The sequence below is a fragment of the Kogia breviceps genome, chromosome 20 (genome assembly GCF_026419965.1).
Source record: "Kogia breviceps isolate mKogBre1 chromosome 20, mKogBre1 haplotype 1, whole genome shotgun sequence".
Taxonomy (NCBI): Eukaryota; Metazoa; Chordata; class Mammalia; order Artiodactyla; family Physeteridae; genus Kogia; species Kogia breviceps.
The window spans coordinates 20071105-20097283 of NC_081329.1; the positions used below are offsets into that span (position 1 = coordinate 20071105).

At 40.1% G+C, this 26179-nt stretch overlaps 1 protein-coding gene across 2 annotated transcripts in view; it reads left to right on the plus strand.

Moving 5' to 3' along the window:
* Positions 1-26179, plus strand: part of ERI1 (exoribonuclease 1) — a 117884-nt gene that overhangs the window by 19644 nt on the left and 72061 nt on the right. Inside the window, exons 7-8 of one of the 2 annotated variants that reach the window (XR_010838448.1) lie at positions 1133-1434; positions 4004-4094. Coding sequence is in view for 1 of the 2 variants with exons in the window: in XM_059049386.2 (XP_058905369.1) it covers positions 1133-1375 (243 nt within the window). In the remaining variant the exon portion in view is untranslated. Of the gene's footprint in view, positions 1-1132; positions 1506-4003; positions 4095-26179 lie in introns of those variants that run through there. The other variant, XM_059049386.2, reaches the window with a different exon arrangement.

Sequence of the window (26179 nt, forward strand, 5' to 3'; positions counted from 1 at the left end):
TTTTGTTTGTTTGTTTGTTTTTCCCCCCCAAGAACATGAGCCATTTGTCCTGTAGAGTTTCCCATAGTCTGGATTTTGCTTGTTGTATCCTGTGATACAGTTTCAAATGTGCCTCTGTCCTCTGAATTTTATATAAATTTGTAGGGGCTGATCAGCTTTAGATTCTTTTCATGCTACTACTCCCAGGTGGTAATGTGTTCTTATGTAAGGGGTCTTTCTCCACCCTTTAACTTAGAGGAATAATTTACTTATTCTAAGGATAATTATTAACAATTACTAAAACCATAAAAGAATTTTCAGGTCTGCGTAAAAACATCTACAGCTCATAGTACCTTAGAGCGATCAGAAAGTTGTAGATACGTTAAGGCAAAATTGCCAGTGCTTTTTTGAGTAGAGAATTACTATTTTTCTGTGGATCTCTTTATATTGATCAGTTTCTTAGGCTGCTCTTTTCTGTGTGGTTTCCCCCCTTTGTACTAGATACCAATTATAATGCTGATTAGTAGTGTAAGTTGAGGAAACTTATTTTTCTTTTTAAAATTTTTCTTCTCCTCTTCCCATTTGTATATTATATTCTTTGGAGAAATGTCTATTCAAGTTCTTTAAATCAGGTTGTTTGCTTTTTTTTGTTGTTGAGTTTTAGGAATTCTTTTTATATTCTAGATGGTAATCCCTTTTCATGTATGTGATTTGCAAATATTTTCTTCCATTCTGTGGGCCACCTTTTCACTCTGTTGATAGTGTCCTTTGATATATAAAAGTTATGAATTTTGTCAGTCAAGTAAAATAATACATTACAGAAAAATACCATGCCAAAAAATTAGTTTGGGTTAAATTTAGATGTGCAGAACAAATGCATTTCCTTTCATAAATGATTTGTTAAGTTATAAAACTGCAAACTTTTTAGATGTTTTAAGGATTCCATTTGTTTATATGTATTTTTATCTAAAACTCTAAGATCATTATTTTAAAGCTCTGAAGGTTTATTCATTTGCTTCATTTGACCCGAGAGTATTTGCCCTTTGCCTAACTTTATTTAGCTATTACTGTTCATTTTCAGCTTCTTATTTTTCCACTTCATAATGACTTATAGAATACTAAAGAATTATTTACTGAGCTGTTTATTTTTCAGGTTCCTAGAAGCCAAACCAAGCTGACAATAATGCTTGAAAAACTCGGAATGGATTATGATGGGCGGCCTCACAGTGGTCTTGATGACTCTAAGAACATTGCCCGAATAGCAGTTAGAATGCTGCAGGATGGGTGTGAACTCCGGGTTAATGAGAAGATGCATGCAGGGCAGCTGATGAGTGTGTCCTCTTCACTACCAATAGAGGGCACTCCAGCGCCACAAATGCCACATTCCAGAAAATAACAGCATTTTTGCGCTTTTGCCCATGGATCATTCACTCTAACTGGAGCTGCTACAAAGAGGTAGCAGATGAGTACTTATTGAATTAGTCCTGCAGTGCAAAATTTAAGCACCTTAAACATTTAAAATCTTATTACAGGGCTTCCCTGGTGGCGCAGTGGTTGAGAGTCCGCCTGCCGATGCGGGGGACACAGGTTCGTGCCCCGGTCCGGGAAGATCCCACATGCCGCGGAGCGGCTGGGCCCGTGAGCCATGGCCGCTGGGCCTGCGCGTCCGGAGCCTGTGCTCCGCAATGGGAGAGGCCACAACAGTGAGAGGCCCGCGTACCGCAAAAAAAAAAAAAAAAAAAAAAAAAAAAAAAAAAAAAAAAAAAAAAAAAAAAAAAAAAAAAAAAAATCTTATTACAGTTATAGATATATGCATATGTATGTGAACAGATTCTGTGGGGAGGGCATATTGAATTCTTTGTTGAATTCTTTGTCACCAGCACTTTTGATATGAGCAGTATTTGTTACACAGTAACAGTTCCTGCTTAGAACTGAATTTTATAATTTAAGGTGTCCAAGATGTATGTGTTCCTTTTGGTTTTAGAATACAGAGGTTTATTGGCTCTCCCCTTGAATGTCATACCTTATTGATGTTAAGATATATAATGTGTTTCTACAATAACATCATTAGATCAGATCATTTCTTAAAATGCAGAAAAGATTGGAAAGGTGGGCCTTATCTAGCCTTTGGGTTTTAAGAATGTCAGTGTCCTTTTGATTTTTGAAATGTATATGTGAAGGTCAGTTGTGAGTGGTGAATTTCATAAAGTACTTGGTACACATATCTGCCTTTGTTTTTTTTTTTTAATTTATAATTGGAAGATTCATGATAGATTATAGGGTCTGATTAAAAATTCAATTACTGATAAGGTTAATGGAAATTCAAAAGAAAATACCATTTAAAGGAATATAAGGGCTACAGCTTGAACTTTATAATACATAGATAAATCATTGGGGTTTTTTGGATTTGGTTTTTTGGTTCCCCTCCCCCCTTGTGACATATATCTATCTGCCTTGTTTCTTAAATCTAAGAGACCATGCTTTGAATTAGATTTAAAATTAAAGGTCACCACTTAATTTTGCATTTGTATTCAACATTATGAGTGAGGTTAGTAAAGTCGAATAATTCTTTCTACCATATCTTAACGTTTCTATTACTAAAACTTGATTTTACATAGTGACCACTAAATGTTGAATAGTTAAATCTTAACTAATTCTAAAAACAAAAATGTGTTTATGGAGTTGAGAAAGTAAAACTCTCCTTATCTAGAAGCTAAAAATACATGTTTTCAGAATTGGATTTCCCCCTATAGCCTTCCTAGAACAATTTCATTAACATTATTTGCTTCTTTTCATTTACTTCCTAATAGTAATTGTGATGCTACTTTATTTTAATGATTTATACAGTATAATCAAATGAATTTTATAGAGGTTTTCCAACCCTGGTGCATAGGAGAACAGTAGGCATTTTTCTTGGTATGAGAATTCTCCACACAGTGCTGTAGCTTTTTAACTTAAAAGAATGAATTTCTGTCTTTGAGCGGTAGTTATAGAATCAGCATAATAAAAAAATAAATGGATAACAGAAGGCACAGGGGTGGACAAAATACACATTATAGTAAAACAAGAACACCTAGATGTTTTAGGTTTAAACAGAAAATGCTTGGGGTGAAACGGACATATGCTAAGAGTTTTGTGAATCCCAAATAGCACCATACAATATACCATAAAGTATTACTGGACGTTTTAAAGCATTTTCTTCAAATCCTTACAGAGGTACTGTGCCAGGGCCAAGTAGTAGAAAATAGGAAATCACTAGTGAGGTGTGGACGCTGGGCAGTCCACTCACACTCCCTAGGCGACTTTTCCACATAGCCACCTCGTCGTAGAATTCAAATTCATGCCACAGCAAAGCTGGAATCCTCTCTCACCAGCTTCCAGGGTTGCTCACAAGAGCTAAAAACTGCAAGTGGCAAATCTGACTGTGGCAAGGAACTACTACATTGCCCTCCTCCTTTATTTTGTTTTTAAGTCAAGCTGCTAATCTCTTTGCCTGTTTTTCTTTTTGCCAAGTACCCAAGTACCCACAAGCTCATTTTATATTTCTTTTTAAGACCTTCAACGTTATAAGCTCTCAATATCCTTTTGGCTCAACCGAATATTTTATTCGGTGATGCTTTACTGTCCTGATTCATTTTTTAAACTTTACTGAGGACTAATTGACAAATATAATGTATATGTTTAAGCATAAATATAGTGATTTGATGCACATTGTGGAATGGTACCAAGATCAACTGACATACACATCACCTCATATAGTTAGCTTTTTGTTTTTTTTTTTTTGATGGTGAGAATGCTTGAGGTCTACTCTCAGCAATTTTCAGGTATACAGTACGGTACTATTAACCATAGTCACAATGCTGTATGTTACATCCTCAGAAAGTATTCTTTGTATAACTGAAAATGTGTATCCTTTGACCTACCTATGTGGTTGCCCTATTCTGCCGTCCCCAGCCCTTGGCAGCCATTGTTCTATTCTCTGTTTCTATGCAATTTGTGCTTTTTTTTTTTTTTCTTTTTCTAGATTCCACCCATAAGTGATACCATACAGTGTTTGTTTTCTCCGTCTGGCTTATTTCACTTAAACCTCCCGGTCATCCACATTGTCACAAATGGTAGGATTTCCTTCTTTTTTATGGCTGAATAACATTCCTCTGTGTGTGTATGTGTTTGTGTGTGTGTGTGTACAATTTTTGTTTGTTTCAAGGTATTTTTCGAGTTCCCTTTTGACTTCTCCTTTGAGCCACTAGTAGCTCAGAAGTGTGTTGTATAATTTCCACATATTTGTGGACTTCCTAGCTCTCCTCCTGTTATTGATTTCTAGTTTCATACAATTGTGGTCAGAAAAGATACTTGATATGATTTCAGTCATCTTAAATTTGTTGAGACTGAAATCTATCCTGAGAATGTTCTTTGTGTGCTTGAGAAGAATATGTACAGGTGTACCTCAGAGATAGTGCGGGTTTGGTTCCAGACCACTACAGTAAAGCGATTATCACAATAACGTGAGTCACATGAATTTTTTTGTATATTTACAGTATACTGTAGTCTATTAAGTGTGCAATAGTATTATGTCTTTAAAAAAATATACCTTAATTAAAAATATGTTATTGCTGAAAAATGCTAACCATCATCTGAACCTTCAGTGAGTCATAATCTTTCTGCTGCTGGAGGGTCTTGCCTCGGTGCTGATGCTGCTGACTGATCAGGGTGGTGGCTGCTGAAGGCTGGGGCGGCCGTGACAGTTTCTTAAGACAACAGTGAAAGTTTGCCCCATCGATTGACTCTTTCACAAATGATTTCTCTGTGGCATGCAGTGCTGTTTGACAGCATTTTACCCACCTTCCAAAACTGGAGTCAGTCCTCTCAAACCTTGACACTGCTTTATCAACTAATCTTATGTAATATTGTAAATCCTCTGTTGTCATTTCAACAGTCTTCACAACAACTTCACCAGGAGTAGATTCCTTCTCAAGAAACCACTTTCTTTGCTCATCCATAAGAAACAACTTCCCATCCATTGGTTTTATCATGAGGTTTCAGCAGTTCATTCACATCTTCAGGCTCCACTTCTAGTTCTCTTGCTATTTCCACCATATCAGCAGTTACTTTCTCTACTGAGGTCTTGAACCTCTCAAAGTCATCCATGAGGGTTGGAGTCAACTTCTTACAGACTCCTGTGAATGTTGATATTTTGACCTGTTCCCATGAATCACAGATGTTCTTAATGTTTAGATTAATGTCTAGATTAATGTTCTTAATCTAGAATGGTGAGTCATTTCCAGAAGGCTTTCAGTTGACTTTGCCCAGAACCATCAGAGGAATCCGTATCTATTGCATCCTTAGGAAATGTATTTCTTTACCTGTTTGTTTTTTTTTTTTTCCGGTACGAGGGCCTCTCACCGTTGTGGCCTCTCCCGTTGTGGAGCACAGGCTCCGGACGTGCAGGCCCAGCAGCCATGGCCCACGGGCCTAGCTGCCCCGCAGCATGTGGGCTCCTCCCGCACCAGGGCACGAAGCCGTGTCCCCTGCATCGGCAGGTGGAGTCTCAACCACTGCACCACCAGGGAAGCCTAGGAAATGTATTTCTTAAAGAGTAAGACTTGAAAGTCAAAATATTCCTTGATTCATAAGCTGCAGAGTGGATGTTGTGTCAGTAGGCATGAAAACAACGTGGATCTTATTGTAGCTCTCCATCAGAAGTCTTGGGTGACCAGGTAGGTGCATTGTCAATGAGCAGTAATATTTTGAAAGAAATCTTTTTTTCTGAGTAGTAGGTCTCAACAGTGGGCTTAAAATATTCAGGAAACCATGTTGTAAACATGTGCTGTCATCTAGGCTTTGTTGTTCCATTTATAGAGCACAGGCAGAGTAGATTAACATCATTCTTGAGGGCCCTAGGGTTTTCGGGATGGTAAGTGAGCATTGGCTTCAGCTTTAAGTGACCAGCTGCATTAGCCCCTAACAAGAGAGTCAGCCTGCCCTTTGAAGCTTTGAAGCCAGGCATTGACTTCTCCTCTCTAGCTGTCAGAGTCCTAGATGACATCTTCTAATAGAAGGTGGTTTTGTCTACATTGAAAATCTGTTGTTCAGTATAGTTACCTTCATTAATTACCTTAGCTGGATCCTCTGGATAACTTGCTGCAGCTTCTGTGTCTGCAGTTGTTGTTTCACCGTACACTTTGATGTTATGGAGATGGCTTCTTTCCTTAAACCTCATGAACCAACCTCTGCTGGCTTCACACTTTTCCTTTGCAACTTCCTCATCTCTCTCAGCCTTCATAGAATTGAAGAGAGTTAGGGCCTTACTTTGGATTATGCTTGCTGGCCTAAGGGAAGTTGTGGCTAGTTTCATCTATCGCACTGCTAAAACTTAAACAACAATAAAACTTTTTCTTATAATTCGTGTGTTCACTGGAGTAGCACTTTTAATTTCCTTCAAGAACTTTTCCTTTGCGTTCACAACTTGGCTAACTGTTTTGGTGCAAGAGGCCTAGCTTTTGGCCTATCTCGGCCTGTGACATAACTTTTTCACTAAGCTTAATCATCTCTAGCTTTTGATTTAAAGTAAGAGGTGTGTGGCTCCTCCTTTCACTTGAACACTTAGAAGCCATTATAGGGTTATTAATTGTCCTAATTTCAATATTGTGTTTCAGGGAATAGAGAGGCCCAAAGAGAGGGAGAGAGATGGGAACAGCTGGTTGGTGGAGCAGTCAGAACACACATAACACTTATTAAATTCGCTGTCTTATTTGGGCACAGTTTGTGTGCTTCAAAACAATTACCGTAGTAACATCAGAGATCACTGATCACAGATCACCATAACAAATACAATAACAATGAAAAACTTTGAAATATTGCAAGAATTAGCAAAATATGACAGACACACAAAGTGAGCAAATGCTGTTGGAATAATAGCACCAATAGATTTGTCTAACACAGGGTTATTACAAACCTTCAGTTTGTAAGAAGTGCAGTATCTGTGAGACACAATAAAGCAAAATGCAACAAAATGAGGTATGCCTGTATTCTGCTGTTGGATGGAATGTTCTGTATATGTATGTGCTAGGTCCATTTGATTAAAGTGTCATTCAGGTCCATTATTTTCTTACTGATTTTCTGTCTGAATGATCTATCCATTGTTGAAAGTAGGATATTGAAGTCCTCTACTGTTATTGCATTGCTGTGTATTTTTGCCTTCAGATCTGTTAATAATTGTTTAGTATATTGAGGTGTTCCAGTATTGGGTATGTACATATTTACAATTGTTATATCCTGTTGAAGTTAATTCAGACCTCTTTATCATTGTATAGTGACCTTTGTCTTTTGTTAGAGCTTTTGAGTTAGTCTGTTTTGTTTGATATAATTATAGCTACTCTTGCTCTCTTTTGTTTTCCATTTTAATGGAATCTTTTTCCATACCTTTACTTTCAGCTTATGAGTGTCCTTATAGCTTAAGTGAGTCTCTTGTAGTGAGCATATAATAAGGTCTTGTTTTTATGTCTATTCAGGCACTCTACGTTTTTTAATTGTAAAAAACATTTACATTTAGAGTACTTATTGATAGGTAAGAACTCATCTCTATTTTGTTCATTGCTTTCTGATTGTTTTGTAATTCCTTTGTTCCTCTTTTTATGTTTGTCTTTGTGAGTTGATGACTTTTTGTAGTGGTGCGCTTTGGTTCTTTTTGCTTTATCATTTGTGTATCTATTATAGGTTTTTTTTTAACATCTTTATTGGAGTATAATTGCTTTACAATGGTGTGTTAGCTTCTGCTTTATAACAAAGTGAATCAGCTATACATACACCTATATCCCCATATCTCTTGCCTCTTGCATCTCCCTCCTTCCTACCCTCTCTATCCCACCCCTCTAGGTGGTCACACAGCACCGAGCTGATCTCCCTGTGCTATGCAGCTGCTTCCCACTAGCTATCAGTTTTACATTTGATAGTGTACGTATGTCCGTGCCACTCTCTCACTTTGTCCCAGCTTACCCTTCCCCCACCATGTCCTGGAGTCCAATCTCTAGTATGTCTGTGTCTTTATTCCTGTCCTGGCCCTAGGTTCATCAGAACCTTTTTTTTTTTTTAGATTCCATATATATGTGTTAGCATATGGTATTTGTTTTTCTCTTTCTGACTTACTTCACTCTGTATGACAGACTCTGGGTCCATCCACCTCACTACAAATAACTCTATTTCATTTCTTTTTATGGCAGAGTAATATTCCATTGTATATATGTGCCACATCTTTATCCATTCTATGTTATAGGTTTTTGCTTTGTAATTACCATAAGGCTTTCATTATATAATTGATCCTTGAACAACACAGATTTGAACTGTGTGGGTCCACGTACATGTGATTTCTTTTTCAATAGTAAATGTTACAGTACATCACAGTCTGTATTTGGTTGAATCCACAGATGTGAAACAGTGGATACAGAGGAACCAAGTATACGGAGGACCAACTATAGTTACAGAATTTCAATTACATGGAGGGTCAGCAGCCCTAACTCCTGTGTTGTTCAAGGGTCAACTGTACATCTTATGGTTATAGTAGTCTATTTTAGGCAAGCTTATAACAACTGCACTTAATTGCATAAAAAAGTCTTCACATTTACTTGCCCCACCTACACATTTTACGTTGTTGGTGTTCCATTTTATATCTTTTTGTATTGTGTATCCATTAACAAAGTATTGTAGCTATAGTTATATTTAACAGTTTTATATCTTCATCTATATGCTAGAGTCCAAACTGATCTACACACCACCATTGCAGTATTAGAGTATTTTGAATTTGAGTATATATTTACCTTTACCAGTGAACTTTATATTTTTTTATATGTTTTAGTGTTCCCAATTAGTACCCTTTCATTTCAGCTTGAAGAACTCCCTTTAGCATTTATTGTAAGACTGGTCTAGTGGTGATAAATCCCTGTTTTTGTATGGGAAAGTCTGTATCTCTCCTTAGTTTCTGAAGAACAACTTGGCTGGGTAAAGTGTTCTTGGTTGACAGTTTTTTCTTTTAGCACTTTGAATTTATTATCCCTCTCTTTTCTAACCTATGAGGTGTCTGCTGAGAGGTCTGATAATATGTTATTAGGATTCCCTTGTATATAATAAGTCTTTTTTCTTGCTTTCAAAATTTTCTCTTTTTCTTTGATTTTTGAGATCTCTATTATAGAGTTCTTTGGGTTGAATCTACTTAGGGATCTCTGAAGCTTTATGTATCTGCATGGCCATATCTCTCTCCAGATCTGGGAAGTTTTTAATCATTGTTTCTTGAAATAAATTGTCTGTCCCTTTCTCTCTTCTCCTTTTTGGACTCCTATAGTACAAATGTTGTTTCACTTGATGATGTACTATAATTCCCATAAACTGTCTTCACTCTTTTTCATTCTAATTTCTTTTTTATCCTCTGGATAATGTTAAGAGATCTGTCTTAAGTTTGCAGATTGTTTCTTCTGCCTGACTGAGCCTGCTGTTGGAGCTCTATTGATTTTTCATTTCATTCACCGTCTTCTTCAGCTTAAATTTCTGTTTAGTTCTTTTTTATGATTTCTTTTTGTTGAACTTTCCATTTTGCTCATGCATTGCTTTACTGAGTTCACTGAGTTGTCTATCTGTGTTCTCCTGAATCTTGCTAAACTTCCTTAAAATGATTGTTTTGAATCTTTATTTCAGGTAACTCACAGATCTTCATTTTTCAGGGGTGTCAGTTACTGAAAAATTACTGTGTTCCTTTGGTGGTGTCGTGTTTCCTTGCTTTTTCATGTTTCTGATGGCTTTGCTTCGGTGTCTGTGCACTGAGGGAGCAGTCACCTTTTCCAGTTTTTTGGCCTGGCTTCTGTGGGAAAAACTTTGACCTGGAGTTGGTTGTACAGGCCCTGAGGGGGCGGGATGCAGCGTCTTGGGTTTCTGGGAGAGCACAGTGGTGTAGCCTCTGTGTAGCCCTGCTAGCGGAAGTCAGCTGTGGTGAAGACGGATGGGATCTTCTGTGGCCAAGGCTGCAGAGGTCCTGTGGTGGGTAGGGCTGTTGGGATCCTCAGAGGTAAAGATTGCTGGGGTCATCCTGCTCTTTTTTTTTTTTTTTTTTTTGCCCATGGGAGAAAGTTCTAGCCAAGGGGATACCTCTTGGCATTTGGTCTGGCATGCTGACACTGAGATTAGTAGTGGAGTAGAGTCTTGGAGTCAGACACATGTGGAACTACTGCAGTGCCTGGGTCCTCGGGCACACGTGCATCTGTAGGGTCTGTGGCGCTGGTATCTAAAGTGCAGGTGTGTGCACATATCCTGTGGAACCAAGGTCTGGGTCTCTGGGGCTCATCTCAGTGACTCAGACAGGGTGGGGGGAGAGACACAGAAGCAACACAGGCCCTGATATGATGGGGTGCAGTGGTGGCTTGGGTCCAGGGAGCAGAGTGCAGTAGCAGCTGGGGACAGTGGGTCAAAGGCCCAACTCTGGCCCCAGGGGGTAGTCTCAATAGCAGCAGCATGTCCCTGGTGGAGGCCACGTGTTGGGACCCAGCAGGGGATGGTTGCCGAGCAGCAGGAGCTTGACCTCTATGACGATGGGTCAGAGCTGTGATGTGGGGTGGGGGCAGAAACAGCAACAGACATCCCAGAAATGGTGGGACGGGGTTGTGACCGGGAGCTGAGAGCAGGGTGCAGAGCAGTGGCAGCCCTGGTTCTGTATATGGCAAGGCCCCGTGGCATCCGATCTTGGAGAGTGGGGCACAGCAACAACTGGGTTCCCTGGGGGCAGCTCTCACCGCAGTGCCAGCCCCAGGAGCCGATGCTGGGGTGGGCACTCCGGACAGTGCTGGCGAAGGCCGTAGCAACTGCTGCAGATGTTCACAGCAGGGAGGCTCGCTGGGGTCCTCCTGCTCTCCTTTTCCCCATGGGGTGAAAGTCCTTTGAGGACCTCCTTCCTGGAGCCAGGCTGCTCTGGACTGAGAGATGAGGGGATGCAGCTAAAATGTTCCCTTCACTTTTCTGTGTGGTCGTCCTTGGTTTTTGAGCTCTACAGGGTTTTCGCTGCTGCTTTCGCTCTTGTAGTCCAGAGCTTTCTCTCTTTTAAGGAAACATAGCTTTCCCTGTTTTTGTTGATTTGTAGTTGATCTATTGTTTTGGGGGGGAGATGAGTGGGAGCATCTTCTAGCCCTCTGTCTTACTCAGGCCGCCACCCTGCTTTTAGTTGCTCTGTTGAGGCTCCTCCCTCCTCTCCAATCTGATATGCCTTGTATCATATGGGCTTTTTGGGGGGATTTTGTTGAGGCTAATCATGCCTATTCTGATGAGATGATCTTAAACATCAAGAGTACTGTTTTGGATTGTTGTTGTGGTCTGTTGTTTTTAAAGTATTCAATACTGCTAATTCTTGCAAGGAAAATGCTTATTCTTAAGCATTTATGCTGTTTAGTATTCCAGAAAATCAACAGTTTTAGTAATATTTTATTGTCAGTTTTTGTTTTCTATTAATGATATTATTGTAATATATACTATATATTAGAATGTTAATAGTTTAAAATAATTATTATTTACAAACAACTATTTGTTTTTTCCCTAATCATTAGCTATGTTGATTTCTTGCTCTCTGTTTTTCACTTATGGTTACATATTGACATACTGGGTTTCTGCTGTATTATTTCAAATCCACAATCTTTAGAACCAGCTGAGGTGTATGTGGGAACGCTGTATTTTGTCTGTGTTTATTTTGTGTTCTTTTAGATAAAATACTTCAAAACACTTGCTGTGAAAAATCTTTTTCCTGAAGGTTTTTTTTTTGCCTAAAGATAGACCTGTTTAACCTGCTTCCCAGGAATAGGTTTCTACCTAGATTGAAGTAAAAAAACTGTGGAATCACTGGCATGGTACCTATTAGAAGGGAGACAGTATCTTTGAAGAGTAGTTTAAATGGTCAGTTTTTAAAGACAGGACTGATTGACTTGCTCTCTTTAGTACATCTTAATGAATATTACCTCCAAAATGATCATGCAAAACAGAGTAATTTGAAGGCAAGGGAGAGCACTGGTCTTAAAATTACTGAGGAGATGAGGAAGCAGGGTGGTCACGATCCGTGCATGTTTGGCGTGCGCTGTGAGTGGAGTCACCAAAGACACTCCCAGCCTCTCGTGTGAGCGTGGCTGTGTATGCTGGAAAAGCCTGATAGAGGAGGTATTGTATTTTGAAGGAAGGCTTTCAGTTTCTAAGCTACTGTGGAGGAGTATAAGCTCCTTGAGAGCAGGGACTGTGACTTCTGCATCTTCGATTGCACTGTGACATCTACAACAGTGCGTGAGTCCAAAAATGTTCTGCACCTGAGTCCAGTGTTAATAAGTGAATGATAGCATTAAATATCCTTTTTCTATTATACTTAGAAGTTTCCTCTTCTGTGCCACAGACCGAACCCGTATTTCAGAACTGCCTGCCTCCACAAACTTCCAAAGCCCGTCAACTTATTAAGTTTATTATGGAGCAGGGGTCAGCAAACTACCAACCCCTGGGCCAGTGTGGCCCACTGCCTATTTTTGTATGGCCTTCGAACTAAGTATAGTTTTTACATTTCTAAATAGTTGAAAAAAAATCAAAAGAATAAGTATTGGGTAGCGTGAAAATTATATGGAATTCAACTTCAAATAAAGTTTTACTGGAACAGAGCTACCATGTTCATTTGTTTGCATGTTATCTCTGACTGCTTTTGTGCTACAATAGTGGAATTGAGTAGTTGCAGTAGAGGCCACCTAGCCAGCAAGGCTGAGAATATTACTACCTAGCCCTTTGCAGAAAAAGTTCACTTATTCTTACCCCTACCCCTTGATCTAGAGCAGTATGTAAGTTCCATCAATAAATAAGTCAACTGTGGTAAATGATCACCTGGAGCTGGATGTTCAGGTATAATAAGAATCGTACCTGATTTTGAACACTGTGAAAGCACTTTCATCCATGTTTAGCAAGAAGCCTGCAGGCTACACATTATAACCTCCATTTTACAGATGGAAAAATTGAGGTACAGAGAGGTTGACTTGCCAAAGTTTAAGTAGTGGGAGTTTGAGACTTAGGGAGTCTGCCTTGAGCCTTTGCACTCTACCCCTTTGCTATGCCACCTCCTGTTATAGACTTAAGCTCCCTTGATATTCTAAGAACAGATAGGTTGTCCTAAATTGTGTGAACATCTTTCTGTAGTTTTGGGTTTTTTTGTTTTTTTTTTTTTCTGTGCTGCACAGCATGCAGGATCTTAGTTCCCTGACCAGATATTGAACTGGTGCCTCCTGCAGTGGAAGTGTGGAATCTTAACCACTGGACCACCAGGGAAGTCTGTCCCCCAGCTGCAGTTTAAATTAGACATTTCCAGTGTCTGATTGTACTAAATATTACGTACCAGGAAAGAATTTGAAGTTCATTCTTCAGATGGAACAAACATACAAAAAATACTGTTCACAGATGACAGGCTTGGAAGTCTTGTTGGGGATGAGGGTCAGTGAGGAAGGGAAAGGATTTATGTTTATAATTTTTCCCATTATTCTGGAGGCAAAGGCTATAATGAGTCTGTAATGAGACATAGTGGTTAGAGGGCTTAAGCTTGGCTGATGAGGGGGCTGAAGGTGGAGGTGGTGGTTTTATGGATTCTGTGTCAAGACTTGCGTAAGAGGCTGATGATTCTGAGGCTTTAAGCTAGATCTGCTTTTGGACTGCTAAATGAGTATTCTCAAGGAAATTTTCCTTAGATTTCTTTAGAATGAATGCTAGTAAATCATTATGTCATATAGTATGATTCTTTAGGGTCATTAATTCATGCAGTATGATTCTTTAGGTTGAATACCAATAAATCAGAAAGTCATGTAGTATGATCACTACCAAGTTTAGAATATTAATTCTTTTTTCCCCTGTTGAACAAGAGGATGTAGGAGAAAGCATATGATTTCCCATATAGCTGGTCATGGCAGATGAGTTGGAGGTTGGACTTTCCCCTTCATGTGTCCATTCTTGCTTGTTGACCCTGCTCTTTCGAACATCAGGCTGCTTTCCCTCTGGATTTGTTTTTCTCGGTGGGACCATGATTATCACAGTCACGTAGACTTGAAACCTTGGAATTACTTGTGGTTTCCCCCTCCCCTTTTAGCAAATTATCGTTTGATTATTTTCCAGTCACTATATCCTTACCCCAGTCTCTGCTTCCATCCTAGTTCCCCAGACCGTTGCTAAAATTTAACTGACTCTTCTCTCTTCCTACATTCTACTGTCATAAAAAAAGCTCTCTAAAATGTCTCACAGTGATCTCAGAAACCTTCACATTTCTTGTGAGATAAGAGCCAGCTCTTCGTTGGCATTTAAGACCCTCCACAGTCTGGTTTCTAGCTACCTTCCAATTTTTATAGCAGCCATCTGCTCTGGGCTAATCACTGTTCCCATCATTGTCAAGCCTGCATCACACCTACACCATCCTATTTCTTTTTTTTTGGAATTTGATTTATTTTTTTATACAGCAGGTTCTTATTAGTTTTCCATTTTATACATATTAGTGTATATATGTCGATCCCAATCTCCCAATTCATCACACCACCACCCCTCCTCCGCCACTTTCCCCCCTTGGTGTCCATACGTTCTCTACATCTGTGTCTCTATTTCTGCCCTGCAAACTGGTTCATCTGTACCATTTTTCTAGGTTCCACATATATGCGTTAATATACAATATTTATTTTTCTCTTTCTGACTTACTTCACTCTGTATGACAGTCTCTAGATCCATCTACATCTCTACGCGCGACCCAATTTCATTCTTTTATTGGCTGAGTAATATTCCATTGTATATATGTACCACATCTTCTTTACCCATTCATCTGTCGATGGGCATTTAGGTTGCTTTCATGACCTGGCTATTGTAAATAGTGCTGCAATGAACCAATGTTCATTGCATGTGTCGTTCTAAATTTTATGTATGTATATATGTATATATGTGTGTATGGCTGTGTTGGGTCTTTGTTTCTGTGCAAAGGCTATCTCTAGTTGTGGCGAGCGGGGGCCACTCTTCATCGCGGTGCACGGGCCTTTCACTGTCATGGCTTCTCTTGTTACGGAGCACAAGCTCCGGACGCGCAGGCTCAGTAGTTGTGGCTCACGGGCCTAGTTGCTCCATGGCATGTGGGATCTTCCCAGACCAGGGCTCAAGCCTGTGTCCCCTGCATTGGCAGGCAGATTCTCAACTACTGCGCCACCAGATAGCCCACATGTGTCGTTTTGAATTATGGTTTTCTCTGGGTATATGCCCAGTAGTAGGATTGCTGGGTCATATGGTAGTTCTATTTTTAGTTTTTTGAGGAACCTCCATACTGTTGTCCATAGTGGCTGTATCAATTTACATTCCCACCAGCAGTGCAAAGAGGGTTCCCTTTTCTCCACACCCTCTCCAGCATTTATTGTTTGTAGATTTTCTGATGCCCATTCTAACTGGTGTGAGGTGATACCTCATTGTAGTTTTGATTTGCATTTCTCAAATAATTACTGATGTTGAGCAGCTTTACCTGTGCTTCTTGGCCATCTGTATGTCTTCTTTGGAGAAATTTAGGTCTTCTGCCCATTTTTGGATTGGGTTATTTGTTTTTTTAATATTGAGCTGCATGAGCTGTATATATATTGTGGAGATTAATCCTTTGTCCATTGATTCGTTTGCAAATATTTTTCCCATTCTGAGGGTTACACCATCCTATTTCTGCCCCCACCAAATTAGCCCATCAATCTTGTTCTCTTGATTCTGTTTTTTGGTTGTTGTTGTTTTTGTTTTTTTAAAGACCTAATTTGATTCCAGCCCTCTCCTTCCCAGACTACCCTGACCTTTGGCAATAACTCCGTCTATTCGTTCATTTCAGTTTCATCATAGTCATTGGACCCTTAATTTGTGCTACACAGATTCATATTTATCTCAGTGTTTTTTCTGTTCATAAGGGATGCTCAGTTGAAAGTAATTAGTGGTGGTAAAATATATTCCATGAAATCAGTACCTTTTCCTAAAACTGCAAAGAGAGAGTTTAAGTCTTGGCTAGTCTCTGCACAAGAACGAGTTATTGCTTGGGCAGAGTTATGGATAAGAGCTGTTCCCTTTCCTCTTACAGTGTGCCATAAATCAGTTTCTGGGGTCTTTGACTCAATAGCAGGAATGTTTAATCCCTCTCTATTCTTGGCTTCCCCTCTAGATGCCAGGAAAAGCAAACAAATGCTAAGCTCTCTTTCTTAGTTGTTCACTCTATGCACTGGTGATAAAAAATCTGCTTCATCTATCCTTGGCCTTGAAAAGGTCATTGCTAACCTTTCTTCCGTCTAGAACAGTGATTTGCAAACTTTTTTGCACAAGTGCTCCCTAATAGTTTTTTAGAAATCGTCTTAAAAGGAAACTGTTCCTGGGCTTCCCTGGTAGTGCAGTGGTTGAGAGTCCGCCTGCCGATGCAGGGGACACGGGTTCGTGCCCCAGTCCGGGAAGATCCCACATGCCGCGGAGCGGCTGGGCCTGTGAGCCATGGCCGCTGAGCCTGCGCATCCAGAGCCTGTGCTCCTCAACGGGAGAGGCCACAACAGGAAAAAAAAAAAAAAAAGGAAACTGTTCCTTTGTACGTTTGAAACTGTTCCTAAGTTTAAATACTGGCAAAGGATAGGATTTCCAGCATAGTATAAATATTGACATTTTAAAACAGAACATTGCTCTTTCAAATATACCCAACGGAGGCAAAATTACATAGAAATTTAATACCATCAACCATATAAAAGATACATAAAGATATTGAAAATTTTACATCTTTCCTTTTTCTCCTTGAACTTGTATTTCATTGCAATTTCCCCACAGGATTTTATCCTAATATAATATAACATAATGCCTAGATGGGATATAAAAAATCGAATTGTGAAAATGCAGGGTCATGTTATTGCAATTATAATGAAAGAAAAAAAGTACATTTTAGTCTGTACTGTCACACAGGACAAAAGTAAAAGTAGTGATATTTATTGTACTAAGTGACCGACCATTCACTGAACTGAGCAAGTCCCCAGTGATCACAAGGCAGTCACTTTCTTTTGGGGGCAGGCCTGCACTGCACGGCATGTGGAATCTTAGTTCCCGGACCAGGGACTGAACCCAGTCCCTTGGCAGTGAAAGTGTGGCTTCCTCACCACTGGACTGCCAGGGAATTCTTGGCAGTTGCTTTGTAACCACCACCAGCACATGCCTTCCCTGGAGAAGCTTAAACGTTTGGGAATAGGGACCTGGACTGGAGGATGGGACCAAGTCCATTAGATCGGATTCTCATATTCCTCGAGTTTGTTGACATACGATTTTACTATATATTTTTACGCCCCAAAGTAATATTGAACATACTGTCATACATCTTTGACAAAACAAAGTATGTAAATTAACATTCTAAAATTTATTTATTGTGACCTTAAGGCTGTGCTAAATTTCTTCTATACTGAGTTGTTAAAATTATTTTACATAATCGATCAATATATATTTAAAATTTTGATACTTGTTAAATGAAATGCGAAATTGTTGAAAGTCCTTTTTTAATGAGAGTAATTTTCTGATTAGTTTATCCCTGGATAAATGTGGCATTGCTAGAATGAAAGAGGGCTGAATGTCAATTCTGTCTCTGTCTTTCATTTCTATGTAAATGCTGAAAAACAGCCCCTAAATAAAGAAATGGGTGTGGAAGTAGCTTTATTGAAACCATTTTACTCAGTTCTTTAAATTCCATGCCAAAGGTCACATTATGTTTTTAATCATCCTTCAACTAACAATATGATTAGTTTATTCTTTTTTTTGTTCAAAACAGGGAATTGGTAGCTCTAACTTTTAGAACAGTTTGTTACTTAGAGTTATTCATTCTCAAATTTGGGAGCATAAACCCAAACAGCTTTACCAAGACTATCAAATGATTATTAATCGTACCCATTACTCGTTCACTTAGAAAAACTTCATTTAATCCCGCTGGAAAATCCAACCTGTTACTTTCAAAACAGCTTTTCAGAAATATTTTTTGATTCAATTAGTGCTTTAAATATAGTTTTACCATAATATATATTTCATTAAGTATATAACTCATTCAAAACCTTTGAGCCACAGGTTTAATCATTCAGTTTATGTTAAATATCTACCATATAATGAAATCAAGTCAAATATCCACCATTTCATCATTAAAGCAGATAACCAAATCATATTTCCTTTCTGTCAGAAAAAGTCTGACTTGACAGTTCAAATAGTGTGTTAAAGAATTTTGAAGAATATTATAAAACATTAAAAACATCACAGAACACCATTTATAAGAAATTACTAAAAGCACTCAAGGTGTAAAATCCATAAACTTCACATATATTTTTTAAAAACGATGTAACTCAATATACAATTTCTCATTATTTAACTTCTAACAAGTCACAATCCTCTATAAGCTAAAATTATAAGTTATTAGGAAGCAAGGAGGTTGACAAGGCAAGATAATCTTTCAATAAAGGTATGCGCATATATTGAACTAGTGTGTTTGGCGTTTTGTAGAATTAGGAATCAAAAATAACTATTAGAATCAGATTTTTCTATAGAATGTACTATAGGGTACTAAAAACTAGCTGGGGTGGTAGCTAGAACCTATTTTCTGTTTCTAGGTGGTGGGAAATATTAATCATTTCATAAAATTGAGTAAATTGAGATTTGACTATTTGGAATATGTATTTCATGATACAATCATGAAAAGTTTTGTCTGTAGGTTTTATTCAACACATCATGAAAATTCTGGTAGTCCTGAAAAATATCCCAAGTTATATAATTAAAATAATCAGCATTACTAAACTATTCCTGTTTTGACTGTTCAAAGGTACTTTTTTAGGGGGTCAGTGATTGTTCTAAGGATGAATATTTTAAATAGTAAAGTACTCATGAGAAAAGCTGTTTGTAGCATTCAGTGTCTCTTACAGGTACTTCTTGCTTTGCTGGTAGGGTTTCCATCAAGAGTGATCTATTTCTTCCTTGGTATGAACCTGGAAATGGAAGTAGCCAACTTGTTAAAGAAAAATCAGCATTACTTCCACAGTACCCCACTTTACCACGTATCCAAATTTTGAACGTCTTAACAATTCCTCAAATATCTCGTCTCTAAATCTACCTTAACAGAAATATAGAACAGGGAACATTAGGCAGCCCCGAGGACTCACACTCGTGGACCCTGAAGCCCTGAATGCCTCAGGGCAGTGCAGCCTAGCATGAGCTGGGAAGGTCAGTAGTGTGGCTTTAGTGTATAGAATGGAAGAAACATTGTGGATACAGTATTTTGTTGTTTTTTAGATTGCTCCGTTTGAGGGAAAGTTGTGTATGAAAGGTAAAGATGTGGAGGAAGTTCCCTTTAAAATTATCCTTTTGCTCAGGGACCCCTTGAAAGGTTTTGAGGGCCCCTCATAGGGTTAGACATACCCCATATGAACACTCCGGTCTAGAGTGTTGAAGATTTCTGTTCTTATTTCCATATGTTCATAAAATGTTTTCATCAGTGACATTGTGCTTTTTTTTTTTTTTTTTTTTTTTTTGAGTTCCCATTTGATGAAAGTTCTTACTTAGGACTTCCTTAGTGAGCACTGAGAAAACTGGGTTAGTCTTTCGTAGGGGAGTGTAAAACAAACTAACCTGCCCCTTCCCCGTTACTGTCATAAAGCTTATCCTTCAACCGGCCAACACCAAGCCTTTTGAGTTCCCTTTATCAGATAATGTCAGGAACACCTAGGTTATAGCATTCTTTCCACCTAAGTCTAGTGCTTATTCAGTCCGGAGCTGTGTTGAAACTGCATACATACAAGGCATAATGTTAAGAAACAGTTTTCAGTGCAGACAGCTGAAGCGCACTCACTCACTCTGCTGAGTGTTTTGGTGATTACACTGCCCTTCTGCTCGCTTGCTTAAAATGTGTAAAGAGCACTGCGGGGAACAGTGACCGTGACTGTTGTTCACTCTCAGTGTATAGTGAGAAAAATGTGGCAACTCCAGATAGTAACTTGATGATTCAGGAAAGACAGGTAGAATAAAATAAATAAACCTTAAGTCATAAAATGTGCATTAAATCCTACATTCCTTATACAGGCAACTTCCTTGTGTTCTACCAATAGTGTTTGAGGAGGAGAGAAGGAAGGGGAGCTTTTAAAAAGTGAATCTAGTAAAAGTCCAACTAATAATTTCAAACATTCTTATAAGGAATTTTTTGCACATATATTTGGATTTAATGGGGCACAATAAGAATCTTATGCTGTTTTAGATACCACAGTTCTTTATTTTTGAGAAAGTTTATTAATCCATTCAAAGACCACACTCTTAAAAGACTTTTTATGGGCTTACTGAGTAAAGTCATTTATTCCAAGGCACTATTTGACTGTCAGGATTGGGATGAAAATTTCCTACGTTTAAAAAAAATTTATTTATTTATTTATTTTTGGCTGTGTTGGGTCTTCGTTGCTGTGCGCGGGCTTTCTCTAGTTGTGGCAAGTGGGGGCTACTCTTCATTGCGGTGCGCGGGCTTCTTATTGCGGTGGCTACTCTTGTTGTGGAGCACGGGCTCTAGGCACGTGGGCTCAGTCATTGTGGCTCGTGGGCTCTAGAGCGCGGGCTCAGTAGTTGTGGCGCACGGGCTTAGTTGCTCCGCGGCATGTGGGATCTCCCCGGACCAGGGCTTGAACCCGTGTCCCTTGCATTGGCAGGTGGATTCTTAACCACTGTGCCACCAGGGAAATCCCCAAATTTCCTACTTTTGTCCAGGGTAAGAGGAAATAGAATAAGATAAGCATTAGGAATTTCTCAAGGCTTAGAGGATTCTCTGTACAAAGAAGAGGAAGGACTTGGGAACTGGGTACCAGAGTGCCTCATCCAGCGTGTATCTCCCTAAGCTTGTGTCCGTGGTCCTCGCCTTGCTTTATTTTCTGCCTGGGATGCACAAGATTTTATCACCTTCCTGTAAAAGGTTCTGAAATCTAGTGCCCTGACCTCTCGAGTTCTTTAAGTTCTTCATGAGTGTCACCAGCATCTTTAATTTAATACATTAAAAAAAACACATGGCTCTTCCCCACCCCCCACCCCAGCCTGTTCTTCTGCCACCTGCTCATCACTCATTCAGAATCTGTGGCAAAAGTGCTAGTTTCCTGTTCTTTGGGCTTAACGGGTGCTTCATTCATCACAGTGCAGGCACGCTATGGCTTTCTGCTCTTGGAGGAAGCCTAGATGTGATCACCCTTTGCCTCTAGAATGAAAAGTTTGCTAACAAAGCTGGAGGGAGGTGCTGTGCTTTTAGGAGGCGATGGCTGAGCCTGCTCCAGTCAGCCCCCACTCCGCTGCTCCCAGGTGTGGTGTCACATGTCTGCCCAGTGCCTCTGTCATCCCTGCAAGGCCCTGCAGCCCCGGGAGAGAAATGGCTCGGCCCCTTCCTCCTTGCAGTCTGCCTTTCATCTCTTCCGTTAGAATAGGTGGGGTTTGCCTCCGCTTTTACTCTAAGTGCAGCTCTTTAGGTTTCTGGCCTTTGAACCATGCTTGGGTGTGGAGGGGGTGTATAATTCTAATTTCTTTTTAAAATCGTCTCTGTACTTCTCTGCTTATAATTGTTGCCAGTCATTTATGATATCCCATAGAGCTTCTTAAAAATCCCACCTTTAAGACAAGTAAGTGGTCAGTGCTTTCCTGTGTGAGCTGTCAGGTAGGTAGATGGTATATTTGGGAAACCTGTGAATGTGGTGCCCTCCCCCAATGCCCAATTCCAGACCTGGCATGTGTGACTCTTGTGACTCAGTGATGAATCCTCTGAGATTCATCACTGGCCCCATCACCCTGTCTTGATACAGTACGTGTACATTCTCAGACCCTACCATGTAGGGCCCCACCTAAAACAAACAGCACCGTGGAAGTAGGGCTTCCTTGGAGTTCAAGAATGCTTTATGAAAAATGAAGACAGTCGTAGAGGATTCTTTCTCTCACCCATGGTAAGTAGCTGGGATGCAAAAAGGCCTAGGCTCACATTCTGTTGGAAACTTTTAAAAAGACATTTCTTGCGAGTTCCCTGCCGGTTCAGTGGTAAAGACTCCACGCTTCCACTGTAGGGGTGCGGGTGAGGTTACTAAGATCCTGCATGCTGCATGGCATGGCACGGCCGAAAAGAAAGACACTTCTAGGAAGTCATTCCGCGCTTGGCTATTGGTAAGGTTAGGCACTTCTTTTTTTTAGTTCAGATCGTGACATCCCATCCATAATTATATATGGATATATATATATAATTATGGATATATAATTATATCCATAACTAATAAGTATAATTGTAACAATATGATTATACTTATTGAATATTTCATTTTAATCGGGACATTAAGGCATACACAGGGAAAGATAGCTGACTGTAAAGCGGGTTTCTCAAGGGGCCTCAAGTGCAACCTGGTGTTTGAGAGCATAAGGATCTGGAGTCAGATCTGGGTCTTGATCTTTGTTCTGACACTGGTGGTGTGGCCGAGGTAGCTTACTGAACCTTTCTGACTCAGTTTTCCATACAAAGCTTTCTTTGTAGGCCTGTTGCAAGAGTTAAATGAGGTAATGTCTGAATCATGCCTAGTGAATTATGGCCGATGTAGCTAGAGTATTGTAGAGTAAAACACAAATAAAACATCTGCAAAATTCATCATGGTAATCCTGATTGGTCCGGCATAATGGATGCAGGCCACCTTATTTTCCATGATTAAGGAATGAGGAGTGATCCCAGAGCCTGGAATAGTACTGAGATTGTTGGCAAAAGCAAAATGGCTCTGACTGTGGGAATAGGGGGATGTGAGGGACAGAAGGAAAGCCAGCGGCCAGATTAGCAGACACATCACTACCTCAGTTCAGTAGAAGGACAGTTCCCACCAACCCCCACGCAAGTGGATTTATTTACCAAAGTGCCAGCTACCCATCATCAAGTGGAGGTGATGGAGACGTAAAATGATTAAATCCATGTGGTTGAGATACACAGAGGATAGTATAAGGGCAGAAGTCAAGATAAACGGACCAGCAAGTCAGAGAACGCTTCTTCTAAGTGGGAACACAAGTGAAATCTTAAAGAACAAACCAGTAGACGTTAGAAGAAGTAATACTACCAAGCAGCAGGGACAGTTTGTGTAAGAAAGGTGTGAGAACGTAAAACACAACTTGATTCTTTAAGATGGTGTTTTCCCAGTGGAGTTCCATTTTTCTTTAGTATGAAGACCTAGGATCTAAACCTGTTTTAGACTCTTACACTGACCTGCATCATCCGCTTGGCTAACATTAAGGCAGATTTCACTTGGTAAGAAGTGTTCTTGAAACCTTGTCTAAAAGTCCTGAGCATGAAGCCTTTAAGAATAGTGATGTTAGATCCAGCTCTGAGCTGGTGTCTCAGATTTCCACTAGACTGGTTCTACAACAAGTGTTCTGTGGCTCAGGGAGTTCCCCACCCCACTCACGTATATTTGCACTGAAATGAATCGCTCACTCAAGCCCTACAGTAATAGCCTCCACAAATAGTAGACAGCTTAAAAGGCAGTCTCTCGTTAGATCTTAGTGGAAAGATTAATGGATACCAAAGTCTTGTGTTTCAGTGACTCTCAAATATAATTTATCATCAGAATTGCTTGAGGAATTTTTCATGCAGAGTTTCAGCTCCTACTCAGAGGTTCTAGGATGGAGCCTGCGTCTGTATTAAAACAAAAGAAATCTCCCACAAGTGACTCGAATCATCCTCAGCCAGATCTGAGAACCTTGGTTGAGAAGACGGCCACTGGGCTAACTGTCCAGTGACTACTGCTGATGGAATCTGACCAATCAGGTTCTTCCTGAGAATGGATACCGAAAGACACTAGTCATGCTCTTGCGTGGAAGTGGTGGTGCTGCCCTCTGAGTGGTAGCAACATTTCTCATTGTAGGTGGAGGCAAGAGAAGCCAGTGAGCAGAGACACACAAAAGCAGCTCATATGCAAAGCTTCACAGATGAGACATTGCAGATGTGTCCTGGCAGCTTTCCAGTCCCCTGTCCCTTCCTGAAGCCTGGCCACACTCCTTTCTTTGCTTCCCTGAGATGTTCCTTTATCCTTATAATAAATTCTCCTCCATGGCTAAAGCCTACACAAGTTGTTTTTGTTACTTGCAATTAAAGAGCCCAACAACTAGGAGTCTAACTAAAATCGTTTCTCTAAAGAACAGTCGGGAAATCAATTCCTTCCTTCCTTCCTTCCTTCCTTCCTTCCTTCCTTCCTTCCTTCCTTCCTTCCTTCCTTCCTTCCTTCCTTCCTTCCTTCCTTCCTTTCTTACAAAGTATAGTTGATTCACAATGTTGTGTTAGTTTCAGATGTACAGCAGAATGATTCAGTTATATATATATATTTTTTTCAGATTCTTTTCCATTATAGGGTATTACAAGATATTGAATATAGTTCCCTATGTTCTACAGTAGGTACTTGTTGTTTGTCTGTTTTATATATAGTAGTGAATATCTGTTAATCCCAAACTCCTACTTTATCCTTCCCCCAAGCATACACATTAAACACGCTCAGGTACAAAATGTCAGCTTTCTTTCCAAACAAGTCTGGAAATGGGCTCAGGGGAGGAAAAATACCAAACCACTCTTACTATTGCGTGGTTTATTTAGCTATTAACTTGGGACAAGGAGTACTCCTTTATGAAAAAAAAGAAAGAAAAAGAGGCTATATTGATAGGAGAAAATGACAGAAAGCGATGGAAGCCACACATGAACCAGCAGGGTCCAGATGGGCCTCCAGAAGGGAAAAGGGACTACAGCCAGTTTTGTGGCATGGATGATCTCTGAGGCCGAGCCAGCCTCCATTACGCTAATCCAAATCTGTACCTTCTGCCTTGTCCTCTCTGAGTCAGACCAAGGCTGGCAGAGGTCCCTCAACCAGGCCAGGATGTTTGACCCATCGGGTTGAAAACAGTCAACACTGTTCAAGAGTCAAATAGAGCACAGCAGTTCTCAGATGGGATAACAGGCAAGCTACTCTTTCCCAAAGGGAGCATCCTTGCCCAGCCAGGATGCCCTCAGGGTCTTCCTGCACAGGACACTTAAATACTCTCCTACTCTTGAACAGGAAATGGTTCAAGCCTCCTAGCTACCACCACACAACTAAAAACCAAGCAGAGACATCCATCCAGCCAAGGGATCGGGGGTTTAGAGCAGCGTCTCTTGGGTGGGTCAGTGGGCTAAGTTAGTGGCTGCCTATTCCACTAATGAGCCTGAGGCTACAGAGGACACTTGGGCCAAGCAGCCCTACTCTGCTGGCTCTTCTGGCCACAGAACTGTCTCTGAATCCAGCCAGCCGGATCCTGCCACCAGAAGAGAGATTAGAAATGGACCACAGCAGTTCTAAGGCAGGAAAAGCCACCCCAAACAGAGTGAAATTGGGTCTGTAATGTCATTACATCCCATACTAGTGGTTTTCAAATTATTTCCTAGAACCCCTAAGGGTTTGCAGACCCCTGGAAGAGAGAGTGAGGTCTGAGTCTCTCCCAACCCCTGGCATCCAAAAGCAGTTCCGCCTTTATTTATTCATTGGACTTCCCATCATTTGGTTGGAAGAATGGACACCTAACTAATAATACTGACAGCTCATACTGGGTGTGGAGGTGCATGAGGAACTGCAGGCACACACGCCAGACACGGTGCTTGGTGTTTTAGATGCCTTAAGTTGTGCCTTCAAACAATTCTGTTATCTCCAGAGCACAATTGAGAAAACAGAAGTCAAGTATCTTGTCCAAAGTCACAAAGCTAGTATATGGGAAAGCCAGGAATTGAATTCTGCTTCCTCTGACCCTGGAGCCTGACTGTTGTTGGTCTCTGGGAAGGACCAAAGGGAAAACCAACAAAGGGAGAAAAATAGAGTGTCAGCCTTTCACTAAAGCCATCTTGCCCTGCACATCAGAACCATATGGGAAGACTTAAGGATTACCGACTCCAGGCTCATGCCTCCGGAGATACTGATTTCCTGGATCTGGGGAGCAGCCCGGGCTTAGGGATTTGTTTTTTAAAGATTGAGAGCCATTGCATTAGAGAAACAGTGATAGGAATTCAATAATTAAGATTACATGTCAACACTGATTTGAGGGTGTCAAAGATAGGAATTTCCCTCATGGCAAAAACTGATGGTGTAAAAAATTGTCCTTTCAGAAAGAGAAAGAAAGACAGCAG